General features: G+C 41.8%; 1 protein-coding gene across 1 annotated transcript in view; it reads left to right on the top strand.

The window, feature by feature from the left end:
- The window catches only part of RFTN1 (raftlin, lipid raft linker 1), a 189,380-nt gene extending 172,022 nt beyond the window's left edge, over positions 1-17,358 (top strand). The window contains 3 exon segments of the mRNA XM_087947998.1: positions 4,245-4,326; positions 16,030-16,355; positions 16,357-17,358. Of these exon segments, the coding sequence (XP_087804124.1) occupies positions 4,245-4,326; positions 16,030-16,355; positions 16,357-16,459 (511 nt within the window). The 3' untranslated portion in view covers positions 16,460-17,358.
- Positions 17,359-18,364: the final 1,006 nt, after the last annotated feature.

An 18,364-nucleotide genomic window follows, 5' to 3' on the forward strand; every position in this document is an offset into this window, starting at 1 on the left:
TCAAATATTTTAATAGGTGGTAGCACTTATTCTGTATTGCCAGTGCTTAAAAATTAAACAAGATCAAGCCTGGTTAATATTTGAATAGAAGGCCTCTATTGAATACCTAGGCTGTAAACCAGACTGAAAAGATGTCTTGGAAGAAGGCACTTCTGTAACAGAACCAAAAACAAAACAAAATACCTGTTCGTACATGTCCATTAGTCATCAGAGGTTGACCTTGACTGAAACAAGACTTTATTTTAATAGACACAGGTGAAACTCGAAAAATTAGAATATTGTGCAAAAGTTCATTTATTTCAGTAATGCAACTTAAAAGGTAAACCTAATATATGAGATAGACTCATTACATGCAAAGCAAGATAGTTCAAGCCCTGATGTTTCATAATTGAGATGATTATGGCTTACAGCTCATGAAAACCCCAAATCCACAATCTCAGAAAATTAGAATATTGTGAAAAGGTTTAATATTCTAGGCTCAAAGTGTCCCACTCTAATCAGCTAATTAAGCCATAACACCTGCAAAGGGTTCCTGAGCCTTTAAATGGTCTCTCAGTCTGGTTCAGTAGGAATCACAATCATGGGAAAGACTGCTGACCTGACAGTTGTGCAGAAAACCATCATTGACATCCTCCATAAAGAGGGAAAGCCTCAAAAGGTAATTGCAAAAGAAGTTGGATGTTCCCAAAGTGCTGTATCAAAGCACATTAATAGAAAGTTATGTGGAAGGGAAAAGTGTGGAAGAAAAAGTTGCACAAGCAGCAGGGATGACTGCAGCCTGGAGAGGATTGTCAGGAAAAGGCCATTCAAAAGTGTTGGGGACTTTCACAAGGAGTGGACTGAGGCTGGAGTCAGTGCATCAAGAGCCACCACACACAGATGGATCCTGGACATGGGCTTCAAATATCGTATTCCTCTCGTCAAGCTGCTCCTGAACAACAAACAACGGCAGAAGCGTCGTACCTGGGCAAAAGAAAAACAGAACTGATCTGTTGCTCAGTGGTCCAAAGTCCTCTTTTCTGATGAGAGCAACTTTTGCATCTCATTTGGAAATCAAGGACCCAGAGGAAGAATGGAGAGGTACACACTGCAAGATGCTTGAAGTCCAGTGTGAAGTTTTCACAGTCTGTTGATTTGGGGAGCCATGTCATCTGCTGGTGTTGGTCCACTGTCCTTCATTAAGTCCAGGGTCAACTCAGCCATCTACCAGGAAATTTTGGAGCACTTCATGCTTCCTTCCGCAGACGAGCTTTATGGGGATGCTGACTTCATTTTTCAGCAGGACTTGGTACCTGCCCACACTGCCAAAAGCACCAAAACCTGGTTCAGTGACCGTGGGATTACTATGCTTGATTGGCCAGCAAACTCGCCTGACCTGAATTCCACAGAGGAATCTATAGAGCATTGCCAAGAGAAAGATGAGAGACATGAGACCGAACAATGCAGAAGAGCTGAAGGCCGCTATTGAAGCATCCTGGTCTTCCATAACACCTCAGCAGTGCCACAGGCTGATAGCTTCCATGCCATGCTGCATTGAGGTAGTAGTTGCTGCAAAAGGGGCCCAAACCAAGTACTGAGTACATATGCATGCTTATACTTTTCAGAGATCTGATATTGTTCTATGTACAATTCTTGTTTTATTGATTGCATGTACTATTCTAATTTTCTGAGATTGTGGATTTGGGGTTTTCATGAGCTGTAAACCATAATCATCTCAATTATGACACATCAAGCCTTGAACTATCTTGCTTTGCATGTAATGAGTCTTTTTCATATATTAGTTTCACCTTTTAAGTTGCATTATGAAATAAATGAACTTTTGCATGATATTCTAATTTTTTGAGTTTCACCTGTACATGTAGTGTACTGGGGAAAAAAGTTGATGGTTTTTGATTTAGCGTTGGCCTCATGCCTGTTTCAGGTTAGGGTTGCAGTTAGTGCTACAGAGCCTGCGTGATGGAGTGGCATTGGGGAGACCAGTTTCAATCTGCATCAATGATGGAAGCTCACTGGGTGGCTTTGGAATATGATAGAGAGTTTCTCAGCCCTACCCACCTCATATTTTCAGGGAAAATGGAAGAAAGTAGCATTTATGCTCTTCCTTGAGCTTCTGGAAGGTACAAATCTGAACATAAATTATATTTCAGACAATTACATAAGTAAGTATTCTGTGTGTATTAGTCCATTGCCCATACCTCTTAATTGATGGGATATGGGCAACAGTATGTTGGAATGTGAAAGAGTGTAAAATTAGAAAAATCTATCAATAAAGAAATGAAAAATACTTTATTAGATTCAAATATGTTTTTCTTTTCTCCTTTTAGGCAAAAGCAACAAATTCCATTAGCCCTTAAACATAAACTTATTATGGTGCACATGTTTTGGCTTTTAAAGTGTCATCTTGTGTTTTATACAGATTTATAGAAGTCCTTTAAGCCTTTTCAGATGTATGAAGATCCTAGTTTTGTTTTGCATTTGTGAACCAAAGAATGTTTGTGGAGATCTTTAAAATAAGAATTTGGAAATTTAGAATTTGGACTGAATACAGTCAAAATATGTAAGACCATTTTTAAAATGGACTGGCATGGTTCTCCCAACATGCAGTAAATTATGATACATATTCTTTTTTTTAACCAAATCTTCTCTTAGAAATAAAGGTGATATAGTATATGTGACTATATTTTTGGAGAGAGTTGGAGGTTGGACTGTCTACCTTAGGCCTTACTATTGAGACTTTAGTTAAAGAAACAATGAATTAAGATACAATCTGTACAGTCTTGAGTTTTGTCAGACAGTGAATACAACAGGTGTTTTCTTTGCTTACATTCATAACAGCACGAGGATTCATACTATAAGAATTACACATTTTAAGAAATGTTTATTGATTAAAAGTTTATTTTTCAGTTCAAAAAACATTTTAATAGCTAAAAAAAATATGTGGTGTCCACTTAATATCCTTTTATACCTTGGATGGACCTTCCATCCTGTGAGGCAAGGCGCATCTATAGTCGGCAAGCCTTGTTACAAATCACGTTAGTAATACTATTGCTAAATTTGCAGATGATACAACAGTGGTGGGACTTATCTCCAGAGGGGATGAGTCTGCCTATTGAGATGAGGTGGACCGGTTGCTTTTGTGGTGTGGAGACAATAACTTGGTCCTCAACACCAATAAGACCAAGGAGCTTATAGTGGATTATAGAAGGAACAGATCAGACATCCAGCCCTTGCTTATCAATGGAGACCGAGTGGAGCAGGTGGCCAGTTTTAAGTTTCTGGGTGTTACCCTAAAAGAGGACCTGACCTGGGGTGCCCACATTGCAACCCTGGTCAAAAGGACCCAGCAGAGATTATACTACCTGAGGCGTCTCAGAAAACAACTGAATGAGAAACTGCTGGTGATCTACCGCTGCACCATAGAGAGCATTTTAACATACTGCACCTCTGTATGGTTTGCCAATTGCACAGTGGCAGATAGGAAAGCACTCCAGAGGGTTAATATCATTGCCCAGAAGATCATCGGTTGCCCTCTCCCCTCTTTGGAAGAGCTTTATAGCTGCCACTGCTTTAAGAAAGTTCAAAACATTTTCAAAGATCCATCTCATCCCGGGAACCCTTTTTTTGAACTATTACCATCTGGCAGATAGTACAGAATAATAAAAACAAGGACAAATAGGCTGAAAAACAGCTTCTATCCCAGGGCAGTAGCTCTTTCTGCTGTATAGTGCAGTGTTGGTGTGGTGTCGGGGGTTTCCAGTTCAATGTGTGAAGAGTGAAGGATGTGTGTTTGTGTTTATTTTCATGGTCATGGTCATGGTCATGATATGCATTAAAGATGGTGTTTGATTTCATTGTACAAGGTGCAATGACAATAAAGTAAACTAAACAAAAGCTGCTGTTGAAAGAATTTCTTGAAAAGTAACAGGAAGGAATTGTTATTAAATTCCTGAGTAACCATATTAAATTAACTCATGTTAAATTTAAACCAATTTTAGTTTGTAATGAAAGTCTGACACATCACTCAAGGGTCAAGTCTTCTGCCCATAGATGGTCTACAAATTGTGTCACAATGAAAGAAAGTTCAGAAGAAGCTTATAGACAATTGACTAATACTAATCCCAGTGGCTTAGCCTGGTGAAGAACTTAGTGTGTGTATGTTTTAATTTTAGTGAATGGTCCTTAATTTTGAAGGTGGACATATGGAAAACATTCTCAAGCTAGTGTTTTTAATTTTTATTTTGTAGAGATGGAAAACTAGCCACAAAGCAGATTGTCTTTCTTCAGAGACCTTTCCTGCCCCAGAAAAACAAGAGGAAGCAACCTAAGGTATATAGCCTTACACTGTTCAGTGTATTTATCTTGGCAAAGCTTGCATATTTTAATTTAATTTAATTGAGTAACTTATACTTTAATAAGCAACATGTCAATTGCTTATTTAAATTTGCTATTATTTTCAATTATGGCTGAGTTATCAAAGCTAACTAACAGCAATAAAATATATAGGTGATAAAAGAAGTGGAAGCAAGGACAAGGAACTTGTGGCTTAACAGCTTTTAGGTGAAGTAACACACAACTCCTCTTAGTTCAGTCAGCCTTGAGGAATGCTAGGAATTCTAACTTAACAGTAGTTGAAATATGGCTTGCTTCCTTTCCATCTCTCCAATGAGTTATTACTCTCCCACCCTTTTGCCTTTACATGTTTAATGCCTGAACTCTACTTTGGTTAACTAAAAGGAAAAACATGTCAAAAGTAATGTCACAAAGTAAAATGTTTCAGTTTATGATCTTTATTACCCAGGAAAAGAAAAAGAACCAAAATACCAAGTGTTACTTGGTAGGGATATGTCTAAATTCACAGGTAATAGTGTGAGACTTCGGAATGGCACGTTTAATTGCAAACAGAGGCATATATTGTCTAATTAGATCTGAATGAGCTTATTGAAAATGAGAGACTTGTCCCCTTGTCAACCATAAGAGAAATTTAAAAGGCTATAGTATTTTTGATTGTGTCAAATGCTACAAAATTTGCAGCACAGTTTATAACAGGAATAAGATTGCTAATGTAATCAAAACTTTTTGAACCTATACTTTTTCAACAACTATTATTTAAATTTCTGTTGTTAAGTGAGAAATTTGTTGAGTGAATTTTGCTCCATTTTACGATCTTTCTTGCCACAATTGTTAAGTGAAATGCTGCAACTGATAAATTAGCCACCCAGTTGTAACATGAATCTGGCTTCCCCATTGACCTTTGCTTGTCAGAAGGTTGCAAGAGGTGATCTCATGTCCTTGGGAAACCAATGGTCATAAGTATGAATCAGTTGCCAAGCATCTGAATTTTGATCACATGATCATGAGAATCTGCAAAGCTGCAGATTCTGCAAAGCTACAAAGATTATAACTGAAAAATGGTGATAAGTCATATTTTTCAGGGCTGTTGTAATTTTGAATGGTCACTAAGTGAACTGTTGTAAGTTGAGGACTACCTATACAGCCTCAACTTTTTACTTTTACACATTAGTATATAACTAGCCATTTCTAAATCTATCTAATCAGCAAAACCAAAGACATTTATTTTTCATCACAAGCACAAAATCCAGAAGTTATATCCAAATAAAAACATATTTAAATATATTCTTCTCTTTGAATAAAACAATCAACGTAACCATTTCTGCTTTATCTTCCTTGCTGAGTAAATAATGTGTACCGTATATACTCGAGTATAAGTCGACCCGAATATAAGCCGAGGCACCTAATTTTACACAAAAAACTGGGAAAACTTATTGACTCGAGTATAAGCCGAGGGTGGGAAATAAAGCAGCTACTGGTAAATTTCAAAAATAAAAATAATTAATTTGGGAAACGATCTCACTATCTCACGTCGCCTTGGGAAGGGAAAGGCAAAGCGCTTTTTGCCTTTCCCTTCCCGGCTGGGGCTGTTGGGAGTCGCCGCCGCCTGCCTTTCCCTTCCCGGCTGGGGCTGTTGGGAGTCGCCGCCGCCTGCCTTCCCCTTCCCGGCTGGGACTGTTGGGCCGCCGCCGCCTGCCTTTCCCTTCCCGGCTGGGGCTGTTGGGAGTCGCTGCCGCCGGCGCGCCCCAGTCCCGCCACCTCGGGAAGGGAAAGGCAAAGCGCTTTTTGCCTTTCCCTTCCCGGCTGGGGCTGTTGGGAGTCGCTGCCGCCGGCGCGGCCCCAGTCCCACGTCGCCTCGGGAAGGGAAAGGCCACGGTTTGGAAGGCCGCCGCTGGAGTGAAGCTGCGCGCAGCCGCTGCACTAGCATCGGATCGGGCGCGCCGGACGGTTCCGACCGAGCCCCGAGCGTCGTCTTTGGCGCCCGCCCAGCGCCGCGGAGCTCCCTGTACCGGGAGAAGGGGAAGACACCCCCGGGGCAGGGCAGGGAGAGGAGCTTCTCCCGCCCGCCCCTCTTTCCGCGCCCACCGGTGTCCCCGCAGGACGACCCCCGCCCCGCAGTCGCCGCCGCTTGAAAGAGACGGGCCGGGGTGGGTAGAAAGGCGCCGGGCGCCCTTGGAGGAGAAGGTCCGTTCGCCTGTCTGCCCGCGGATGTCAGCGGAGCTTTGCCGCTGCTTCGTCCGGGGTCTCTGGGCAAACACGTCCACCCGAGCAGGGCTTGTCGCCTCCGGCACGCAACGAGCGCTGCCCTCGGATTCCCTGTCCGGTTGCCCCCTTTTGAGGGCGATGGCAGTAAACTGTTCCCGTAGCAGCGGCTGCTCCTCTTTCCCGGCTGGGCTGGTGAACGAGGCTTCGCAGAGTTAAGACTGTATGGACTGCATGGATTCAATCTGGATTGGGATTAAAATGATTCTAGATTTACTAAACCCCAGTTACTTCTTCCTGGCCTGTCCCCTTGTTGGAGCCAACAGTGGTTTATGGTTCACTAAACCTTGGGGTACTTAGTGGGGTGTTCTGCTGAACTGTGACTGAAGCAGGCCAGTTACTTCTGCCCAGAGCACCAAGGAAAGTATCAGGATGCGGCCCAGGACCTGCATTTCAGGGGGCTCCCCTGGTTCTGATTAAAAAGCCAGATCTGAGCTGTGTTCAGACCAGCCTTTGCACCCTCGCCCTCTCTTTGGTAGGAACTACTGGGTTCTCCGAAGAGGGGTGGGGGCTGTTTTTGGCTCTGAATGTTATCACAACTTCACGTGGGTTCTGTCCTCCTTCAGGGCGGTCTGAATCAACCCGCCAGGCCAGAGTTGTAATTTGTTGCCTGGCTTCCCTGCAATCACAACTACCCCACTACTCCAGGGTCAGATGGAGCAGAGACCTCATCAGGCTGGCCTCTCTCCCCCCCTTCTCAAGAGCCTGGAAGCTCTTCATGTCCTTCATGTGCAGCCTGGAAGAATGAATGACTTCCAAAGCTCTGGAGTCCATCAGGCCCCTGTCAGGCGCAAGTCCCAAATGGGGGTCAGGGTGTCCCTTCTCGGGAGGGGCGTGAGATTGCACAAGAAGCAGGAAAGAATCCCAGAACAGCTCCTGCGTAGTCACATGTTCCCTTTTCCCCCACCCTGGTGCTCCTCTCAGGTTTGCTAAAAACAAAACCACCTGGGTGACCCTCCTGCCTTCTGGAGGGCACAGGCGCCGGCAGAGTCCAGAGTTCCCTTCTCCCGGTACAGGGAGCTCCGCGGCGCTGGGCGGGCGCCAAAGACGACGCTCGGGGCTCGGTCGGAACCGTCCGGTGCGCCCGATCTGATGCTAGCGCAGCGGCTGCGCGCAGCTTCACTCCAGCGGCGGCCTTCCAAGCCATGGCCTTTCCTTCCCGAGGCGACGCGGGACTGGGGCCGCGCTAGCGGCAGCGACTCCCAACAGCCCCAGCCGGGAAGGGAAAGGCAAAAGCGCTTTGCCTTTCCTTTCCCGAGGCGGCGGGACTGGGGCCGCGCCGGCGGCAGCGACTCCCAACAGCCCCATCCGGGAAGGGAAAGGCAGGCGGCGGCGTCCCAACAGCCCCAGCCGGGAAGGGAAAGGCAGGCAGCGGCGACTCCCAACAGCCCCAGCCGGGAAGGGAAAGGCAGGCGGCGGCGACTCCCAACAGCCCCAGCCGGGAAGGGAAAGGCAGGCGGCGGCGACTCCCAACAGCCCCAGCCGGGAAGGGAAAGGCAGGCGGCAGCGACTCCCAACAGCCCCAGCCGGGAAGGGAAAGGCAAAAAGCGCTTTGCCTTTACCTTCCCGAGGCGGCGGGACTGCGCGCGCGCGGCAGCGACTCCCAACAGGCCCAGCCGGGAAGGGAAAGGCAAAAGCGCTTTGCCTTTCCCTTCCCGAGGCGGCGAAGCTGGGGCGCGCCGGCAGCGACTCCCAACAGCCAGCCGGGAAGGGAAAGGCAAAAAGCGCTTTGCCTTTCCCTTCCCGAGGCGGCGGGACTGGGGCATGCTCCGGCGGCAGCGACTCCACACCATTTTTTTTCAGAGGGATCTGACTCGAGTATAAGCCGAGGGGATTTTTTCAGCACAAAAATGGGCTGAAAAACTCGGCTTATACTCGAGTATATACGGTATTTCTATTTGCACTTAATAAACTTAATAAACTTTATTAATAAAATTCATGTATTCTTTCAGATTCTTTAACCTTAAAGGGGAACATTAAACAAAACTTGCTTTAAGAACATTTCTAAAATCAAAACATTTTAATACGTTTTTTAAAAACTTCCTCTTAACATATATACCGGTACTTTAAAGTTCACTTTCTGACTAATAAAATTCCAATTAACTCCAATAAACTCATTTTTTTCTTTATACAACCTTTTTAAAGCTCCAAACTTTTCTTTAAGGTAATACATCTTTTTCTGTAACTTTCTCTTAATGTAGATACTTACTTAAGCATTTTAGCATTACATATAAAAAAGAAAAAAATACATTTTCAGACTTTAGATTAAGACTTTCTTTCAATTTTAAATATCAAAACAATGAAAATCCATCCTAATTCCAGTTGACTCATTGAGTTTAAGTCACTCCTTCCAATTTGTCTTCATGGAATAAAATCTTCTCTGGAATGTTTGTCAAGTAGTTTTAAGCTTCTTTTTCTTCTCAAGGATTTCTTAACCTTGTTAATGTCCATTAGGAAAATATCCCAAACTTGTCCTTTTCAAAGTTGCAGAAGTAAAAGGTCTTCTTTCAGTTCTGTTGGGCAGTTATGTTTAAACCATCATAATAAAAAATATGTCAAATTTATATTCCAAAATTGCAATGGACTGCATTGTTAGCTACTTGTGAAATTGCTTTGGTGGTTTGGTAACTTCCTATACATATTTGCATCTCTGAAGTATTTGAGAAGTTTTCTTTTAAATCCTTGGAGCATAGCTGATTTATGAACTGTTGCATTTTATTTAAAGATTTTTCAAATACATCTCTAATAATTTGTTCCTCCATTTTTTAAACTCCCTCTTTAATCAAAGAGTATCTTTTTTGTAAGTCAGTTAAAAATTGCTGGTCAATTAGGGATCATAAAAATGGGAAAGTTTTAGCCACTCATAGCAAAGCAGACTGAGCTACAAATTACTAAAAATAATGAACTAGAACCACAACTTTCTGCCCTTATATTTCTCCATCAGTTTTTGTTAAAAAAAAAAAAAAAGTATTTCCTTATTTTAGTTTCCCTTCAGCAGCCTTCTTCCTTGTTGTTCAACAATGAAGAAATTCCCCAAATGATGCAGATCTTCAAAAAGGAATAACAGACTGTGGCTAAAGAGAGGTTCTTTTAGCTTAATAAAAATTAATAGTCTTTAAAAATGATTAAGAAATGAAAGGCATAATTTATTTTCCATTCGAAAAATAATTTCCAAAATATCTGCTTCTTCAACAATGAACTGATTGAATCCTCGACCCCTAGCTTTCAGCACGCAAGCTGCTTTGAAGCACAGCTCCTGAAGCTACTTGCAGACCTTTGCTGTATTGGAAGATCTTGAGGGATAATTCTAGGACTTTTCCTAGCACAGGAGAGTCATATAAACTAAAAGAATGCTGTTGGTAAGTTGAAAAAGCTACAGTCCAGGGGGAAAAACCTTCAGGGATCCTTCCCAGTTGGTCATCTTTTCACCAGAAGTCAGCATATTCAAATTATTTTTTGGATTCATTTCACAAAGAAATAGTATTATGACTGCAATAGTGGGAAAATGGCATGGCAGAACTAAGCAGCATTCATCATATTACTAATAGATAGGCACCAACCATACTGTGACACAAAGAGAAAGTAATAAATATTTAGTGTAAAGCCACCAAGAATAGTTTAAAGAAGTTGCATCCCATCCTCACATCATTGATATCAAGTTGGTCTAGTTCTCCAGTTCATTAGTATATTCTGAATTGAGGGGGCAGAATCAGTTCCTGAAATCTAAATGTTTATACGCTGTTCCTTCCTTTCCCATCAATCATGACCCTCACCCCATTACTGGATCCCTATATCTAAAAGTATCAGGTATAGGCCCCAGTTTCTTGTATCTCTTTGCTGCCATTTAGTAGTCATATGGATTTTTGCATCCAAGATTTGGTAGCGCTGCTTAGTCTATACCAGGGCTCAGCAACCTTAAACACTCAAAGAGCCATTTGGACCCATTTCCTACAGAAAAGAAAATACCTGGAGCCATAAAACCTGGGTGGGCATGGCCAACTTGATGTCAATCACTCCCACCCAGTCACATGACTCCCCCAGCCACACCAACTCAGCCAGTCATTAGGGCAGAGAACTGGTTGATATTTGCCCCCTCTCTCCCCCCTCCTTCCCTCTCCCTCTCTCTCTCCCTCTCTCTCTCTCATATAACAAGAGGACAGCAGAGAAAACATCTGAAATTGAAATCATAGAGCACATAACAAGAAAATGCATCAGGGAGAATGCACACCTCTGTTATGAGCTATCACCACTTAGTTTCAATGTGAGGAATTTCGATTACTCTTTCACAACTTGACTTCTCCTTGGTGGCACTGGATTTCTTTAACAGCACAACTCAGGAATGATGGGAGTGTAGTGCAATAGCCTCTGGGGGGCCATCACATCCTTATTCCTTCCTTCTTTTCCTTTCCTTCCTTCCTTCCTTCCCCCCTCCTCTGATTTCACCCTTCCCTTTCCTTCCTTCCCCCTCTTCTGATTTCACCTTTCCTCCCCCTGATTTCTCCTTCCTTCCTTCCTTCTGCTCTGATTTCACCTTCCTTTATTCTCCTGATTTCACCTTCCTTTCTTCTCCCCTCCTGATTTCACCTTCCTTCCTTCCTCCCCACTTCTCTGATTTCACCTTCCTTCCTTTAATCCTGTATATTATGCTTTGTTATTGTTAGTATTTATTAAAGAATGCTGAATGAGAGCTTAAAAGCGCTCAGCAACAATAACAGAAACTATTGTTTGTGACTGAAGCTATCCCGGGCTGTTATTTACACACACACACACACACACACACCTATTTTTATTCCACTTTCCCTGGGTCCTTGGGAAAGAAATGGCATATTTTCCCCATCCCTGTCTTTAATAATCAGGACTTTGCACTGGCGCAAGATTTAAGCACACATTTTACAGAATGTCTCTCCTACTCCCCATCCAGAAAAAAAAACAGGACTCAGAAACATGAACCTGGAAATCCAGGGGGGAGTCCCCTCTGGACTTGGGGGAATAAAGAGAGAGGGTCGGGGGGACTACCAGTCTGAGAACTTGATGCGGTCTGGAGCTGCTGTGTTTTATCCAGTTGCCTCCAACCAAAGCCCTTCGCTTCCTCATGGAAAATGCTCTGAAGCTGGTGGGGAAGCAAAAAGCCAGTCTATACCATGGAGGGGATTCTCTATCTGCTCCCCCCTCACAGCCTTTAGCCACTATTGTCCCACCTTGCAACCCTTCTCCTTAAAATGAGGCTAGGAAGAAAGCCGGGAGGGGGAGTCTAAGGAGGAGGGAAGAAGAGACCCTGGCAGATCCCTCTCTGAATAGCCTCCCACCCAGATTTCAACTGATTTCCTCACTGATCCTCCAATACAGACCCCACCCTCCTTTTTGGACTCTGGACCACCAGGCCTTTATTTTCCCCATTTATTGGGAGAAATTGGATTTTTATTGGGTTTTCTCCCCACCCAATGCCAAAATAAAAGCCAGACAGACTTCTCCTAGAATCCACCTACCCTTCCCACTGCTCCCTTCCCCATACCTCCCACTCAATTCCACTTCAGGATAGAGGAGCACGCTGGAAACGCATATTGGGGTGACGTCAGAGCACGTCAGATAACAGATAATCAGAGTTGGAAGGGACCTTGTAGGTCATCTAGTCCAACCCCCCACCCAAGCGGGAGACCCTACACCATTTCTGGCAAATGGCAGTCCAGTCTCTTCTTGAAAGTCTCAAGTGATGGCGCTCCCACAACTTCCGAGGGAAAGCTGTTCCATTAGTTGATTGTTCTCACTGTCAGAAAGTTTCTCCTTATTTCCAGGTTAAATCTTTGTTGTTCAGTTTCCATCCATTATTCCTTGTCTGGCCTACAGGCGCTTTAGAAAATACCTTGACCCCTTCCTCCCTGTGGCAGCTCCCAAAATATTGGAAGACTGCTATCATGTCTCCCCTGGTCCTTCTTTTCACTAGACTGGCCATGGCCAGTTCCAGTAACCGTTCTTCATATGTTTTAGTCTCCAGTCCCCTAATCATCCTGGTTGCTCTTCTCCGTACTTTTTCTAGAGTCTCAACGTCTTTTTTATAATGTGGTGACCAAAATTGGATGCAGTACTCTAGGTGTGGTCTTCCTAAGGCTTTATAGAGTTGTATTAGTACCTCACTTGATCTCGATTGTATTCCTGTTAATGCAACTTAGGATTGCATTAGCTTTTTTGTGCTGTTGCACACTGCTGGCTCATATTTAGCTGGTTGTCCACTAAGACTCCAAAATCCCTCTCACAGTTACTGCTAACTGTGAGTCTTCTGACACTCCAGTGCTCGCCCCACAACTCTCCGTGCTCTTCCAGGCCTGGCTTGCTGAGGGGGGTTGGAGCAGCTCTGATGATTCTGCTGTTCCCCCCATGACCCCAGCCATCAGTGCCTGGCTTCCTCAGGTGCGGCGCTTTCAATGGCGGCTGCTCGCGTCTGGAGGTGCTGAACAGTATCCCGCTGTGAGAGCTGGGCCAGGCCTCTCCACTGTCCAACTCACCCCCTCCGCTTGGTTTTTGTGCTCTGCAGAGGAGGAGAGTGCTTACCCACACCGCCCTTTTTTTCTCTTGGCCCCGCCAACAACGGAGGAGGAAGGCTAGGCTTGGGGGATGGCCCCCAGCCCCCAAGATCTGCCCCCACTGTTCTCCTCCAGCCCTCTTTGCTGGCGGCAACAGCAAATGTACCACGATGAAGGCAGAATCCTGTTGCTGTGCAGAGGCTCCCACATTAAGGCTCCGGCCATCGCCATTGCCACAACAAAGTGACAGCTCTTTCATCCCTCTGCCACGACAGGGAGCCACAGCAGAGGGATGAAAGAGCCGCATGCCGGGTTGCCAACAGCCGTCTATACTGTACTCTCCCCAGATTGTTCTGGCTCTGATTTTACTCTGAACTGATAAATCACTTGTATGCTCTGGCCACAATAGAATTAAGTTTTTTCATAGTTCAATGTGAATGATTTATTTAAAGAAGAAAATCCAAAGATAAACTGTCTATATCTGTGATGGCAAACCTATAACACATGTGCCAGAGGTGGCACGCAGAGCCCTCTCTGTGGGCATGCACACCATCGCCAGCTGCTCTTCTGGTTTCTGGCATGCCAGCCAGCTGGTCTTTGCAGGCACTGGAAAATGGCCCAAAAACCAGGCCGTTTGGGGGGCCTTTTTCAGATCATTTTCAGGGCTTTTTCTGGGCCAAAAACAACCTGAACAATGCCCAAAAAAAACGCCCCCAAAACAGTCCAAAAATGCCCTGAAAAGCAGCCTGAAAATGGCCCCAAAACGGCTCAAAGAACAGCCAAAAAACAGGCATGTGTGTGGTGCTCCAGCACCCACACATGCACATATGTTCCAGTTTGGGCACTCGGTGTTGAAAAGGTTCGCCATCACTGGTCTATGTGTTTCTTTTGGATGGACAGAAATTTGAAGGAAAACTCTTGGTAAAATTGTGATGCTGCAAGGTGATTGCTGAACACATGTCAGCATTTCTGTCAGAAAAAAGAAATAGGATGTGAAAGGGATCAAACTGAACAAGTTAGCTGCATGAATTAGGAAAATGTTCAGATGGCATGATGTTGACCCAGTTTGGTTAATCTACTATGGTAGTGAGGAGTGCAAAATAATTCAGACTGCTAACCTTAATTATTTTGGAAGCTAGGAGTGTTCTTTAGGGAGCTTAATTAGCCAGAATTTGTCAGCTAAGGAATTGTGCAGAGCAATTCTATTAACTTGGTTGTGGTGAGTGAGTGAGTGAGTGAGTGAATGTAGTAATAGTAATAATAATAAATCAGACATCAAACATCTGCCTATTCCCATTCATTGGAAAGGACTCTATAGCTGGATAAAAATGCCAAATCCAGTCTAAACCTCTAAACCATTATTATTGTCACATAGTCAGCCAGATGTTTAGACTGGATTTGGCATTTTTATCCACCTATCAAATCTTTCCCAAGTACCAGGAATAGACAGATGTTGATGTTTAACAGTGTTAGAGGTATTGTTACAAGATGTAAACTGTTCCAAGCTGCCTTTTGCAATTAACCGATATTGAATTTTTGACAATGCCAATGGTGTTTAAGTGGTGCTCCAGTAGTTTTGGGATTGCACCCAAGGCATTTATTGGGACTACCTTTGCTTTCTTTTGCCAAGTTATTCTATGTCTATTTGCAGATCATTATTGCAGTTATTATAATAAAAATAATTGGAGTCCTCTTAGTGGTACCTAAAGGACTCCAAAATATCAGGAAATATTGCATTTATCAAACTCAAATAACTTAATTTTACCAAAAAGCACCCCTGCTTCAACTGCATTTATTCTTAGATATTATTATAATCATTCTTAGGACCCTGGTTAAAACTTGAATTATTAAGTTTCCACTAGTCTTAGACCATTGTAGATTACTCCCACATTATACATTGAGGCTGAAAGAAATTGAAAGGAAAAAAATACATTGAAATTGAAAAATAATAATTGAAGTTGAAAGATTATAGCATAAACCAGCCAGATGGCAGTTGGGCAGCACTTAAGAAATCTGCACATTGACAAAATTTCCATTTGTCAATTACAAAAAGCCACAATGCTTGGATCTAAAGATGTACTACATTGATACATTATGACATTCTAGGTTCTTGGGAGTAATTCAGTACAAATGAAACCCAACACCAGCTAGAGAATTGACAGCTGTAATATATTGTTGTGTATAATAATACATCCTACAGAATATTTTCTTCCTTGCCAATGTGTAATATTTTTCAAGAAATTGAGTACTTTATTGTTCAAATTGAAGCACACAAGATATAATATAGAAGCATTCATCAGGTACATGCAATATCTAATGCATTTTAGTTTCATTTAGTATTGATTAAGATTTTGCAAGGTCTCAGAATCAATCCTGAAATAGTACTTTAGAGTACAGAATCCTGGAAAGATGCAGCTGCTGTAACAAGTTTGCCAATTGGCACTGTTTTTCTGCTTTTGCAGAAAACAGAAAACCTTGTCAGAATCAAATTTGAAGCACCGTAACACCTTCCTTTTACGTAAGGCTTCCTGTTTTCATATATCAAGAAAACATTCTAACTACAGTGAAATGTTTTAGTTTGTGAACTTCTTTTAAGGAAAAAATAATTTGCTGGAGCCACTAAATCAATACTAACACATTTTAAAAATACAACTGATAAAAAGCTGTTGACATTGGGAAATTACTTTTTTTTCCTTGAGAAGCTTAAAGATGTATCTGTAGAACAGTATCTAATACTCAAAGTAATGCCCTTTTTTTCAAAATAATTTCTATTTAAAAAGCAAGATTGTGCTGTCTTAGCATATCTTTTAAAAATTAAATGAATGTTAAGCTGGCAGTTGAAGATTTCTCCTGATGCCTCTTCTTTTTCAAGCATAACCTGTATTATATCTGTTTTCAGTTTCATTGGAGATTCTCTAAACAAGACCAACACCAGCAAGAGAAGAAACCTCTGAAGGCAAAGCTAAGTGCCAGAGCCCAACAGCAGCAGACAGAAGAAACACAGGAGTCAGAAGCTACAAATGGAAAAAATTCAGAAGCACAGCTTTCCACAAATGATTTACAATTCCCAGTAATTTCATATCAGCAGCTGGCTTGTGCTGAAGACAGGACTCTTGAGCACAGAATGCCTTCCTATGACAAGGAGATGTCTGCAGAAACATGGAATGCAAGACAGAGTGGTGATGAAGACATGGGGGGCTTCTGTCAGAACAGCACACATGAAAACTGAAAGCCAGATGTTTCAAGACCATTGCACCACAGCAGATGACAGGATGTATGAAGCAGAAGCAACAGGAACTGACTGGATCCCTGAGGTATTAGCTAATTGAGAGGGGCAAATATTTGCCAAAATAAAGGACTCATTTTGAATATCACAAATATAACTCTACATTAGATTTGGTTTGATAATGTTGAATTTTTATAGGTACATAGAAGAAATGCTAGCACTGCTGTATCTTCATGTTACCAGTAGATGCAAACTCATTCAGCTTTTTTGCTAATCATGGAATTCAATGGATAAATTGCTTTTGAACCAAACACGGTTCAAAATATGTTTAATATAATATTTTTAAATAAAGTGTTGTTGATGTATACCACTTTTTTATTCTCCTTCAGAGAATGGAATTTAGGAGTTTAGAAGCTTTAAAGAAGTGATGATAATTAGATTTTGTCTTAAGTGCATCTATTTGTATTGTCTTTGGATTAAACAATCTTTTTCAGAATTTTAAAGCAATAATAGGGATTCATATTTTATTTGAAAAGCCAATGTATCTGTTTACTATTTAATAATAATCGAGGCTATAAAACAATATGTTTATTTTTCAAAAAAGCACATTCAGTTGTATTAATTTAAAAAGATTGTTCCTGTCATCTTGTGTTGCAAAGGGAAGAAGTCTTGCTCAGAATTTCACAGAATAATATTAATTATTTTATGGAATAATTGGTGCCAGAATGAAAGCCACTGTGGTCTTGAAATATATGGGTGAAGATTAAGAAAAATAAATTTCCTACATAGTGATTCCATACAATGTGACTTTTCTCATATTTTACAAATATTAGCTTTTATAATAAAACTTGTGTAATTTGAATTTGTAAACCTCTAACTATACTTGAATTTAACTGTACATATTTGTAGTTGCTTCTCTTATTACCAATTCACTGTTTGGCTACTGTTCAGATTTTGTAAAGTGTTTTGAAAATGTTGTCCTTATACAAATTAAAATTTAGAGACTATAAAAAAAATACTGTTTCTTTTCCCAACTGGCTGATTCATGTTTGATAGTTCCCATTAGTTTTTCTGTAAAGTATTTTGATTCAGTAAAACATGGTCTCTAGTACACATCATGCATACTTAACCTGTTTTTTTAACTGTCAGCTTAATGTACAAGAAACGGCAATTTGCAGAACATTTTATAACAGTGTGGACTACTTCAAATGGACACATAAAACATAATGGAAGAATAGCTTAAAGCATTTGTTCAATGCACAAACCAAGACATACTATCAGTTTAGTTCTCCATCCCCCCCCCCCCCAACAACTGTAGAATGCTTACTTATTCTGGCTACAGCAACTTAGCTAACTATTCAGAAATAACTCCATTTACTTTTAGCATTCAATAAACCCCAAAGTAAGCCAATGCCTTAAGCTTTTGCTTAAATACAAATAACCTGTAATCTATGTGCATCCAGGGAGAACATAATAACACAATTTAGAAATATTTAAATCTGGATTTGGCTAACATTTTATTATCTAGAGTGCAGAGTTTAAAACATACTATCCAAAGAGCTCACAGGATATGGTAAAAAAAACAACCAAAATGGTAACTATGGCAATGTGGTTGACACTTTTCCTGTTTTTCATGTGTATCATACATATAAGACGTGTAAGGCATCCAGAAAGTATCCATGATATCAATCACTCCAAGACATTTTCTCTCCAATTGATTTGTTTAGAAACAGATCTGGCACGTCAAAGGCAATTTTCCAAAGTGAAAATTTTTCACGCGTTACGCAGAATCCACCTTCTCTCCTCCCTTCTCTCCTCCCACTTCTACACTTCATAAATCACGAGAACCAGTTAACTGCCACTGGAATTTCTTAATACGACATACAGAATAACCTTGAACTTTTCAACTCCTCCAACTCTCTTTAAAAAAATGTGGCAGCTGAATTTCAAAGCTGACAGGCGTCCCCCCTTGAAAACTCCTAAAGAAAAAGAAAAAAAACAACGGGTT

This window comes from Notechis scutatus, chromosome Z, assembly GCF_049901735.1.
Source record: "Notechis scutatus isolate UNSWTSFEM ecotype Mainland chromosome Z, rNotScu1.2, whole genome shotgun sequence".
NCBI classification, from domain to species: Eukaryota; Metazoa; Chordata; class Lepidosauria; order Squamata; family Elapidae; genus Notechis; species Notechis scutatus.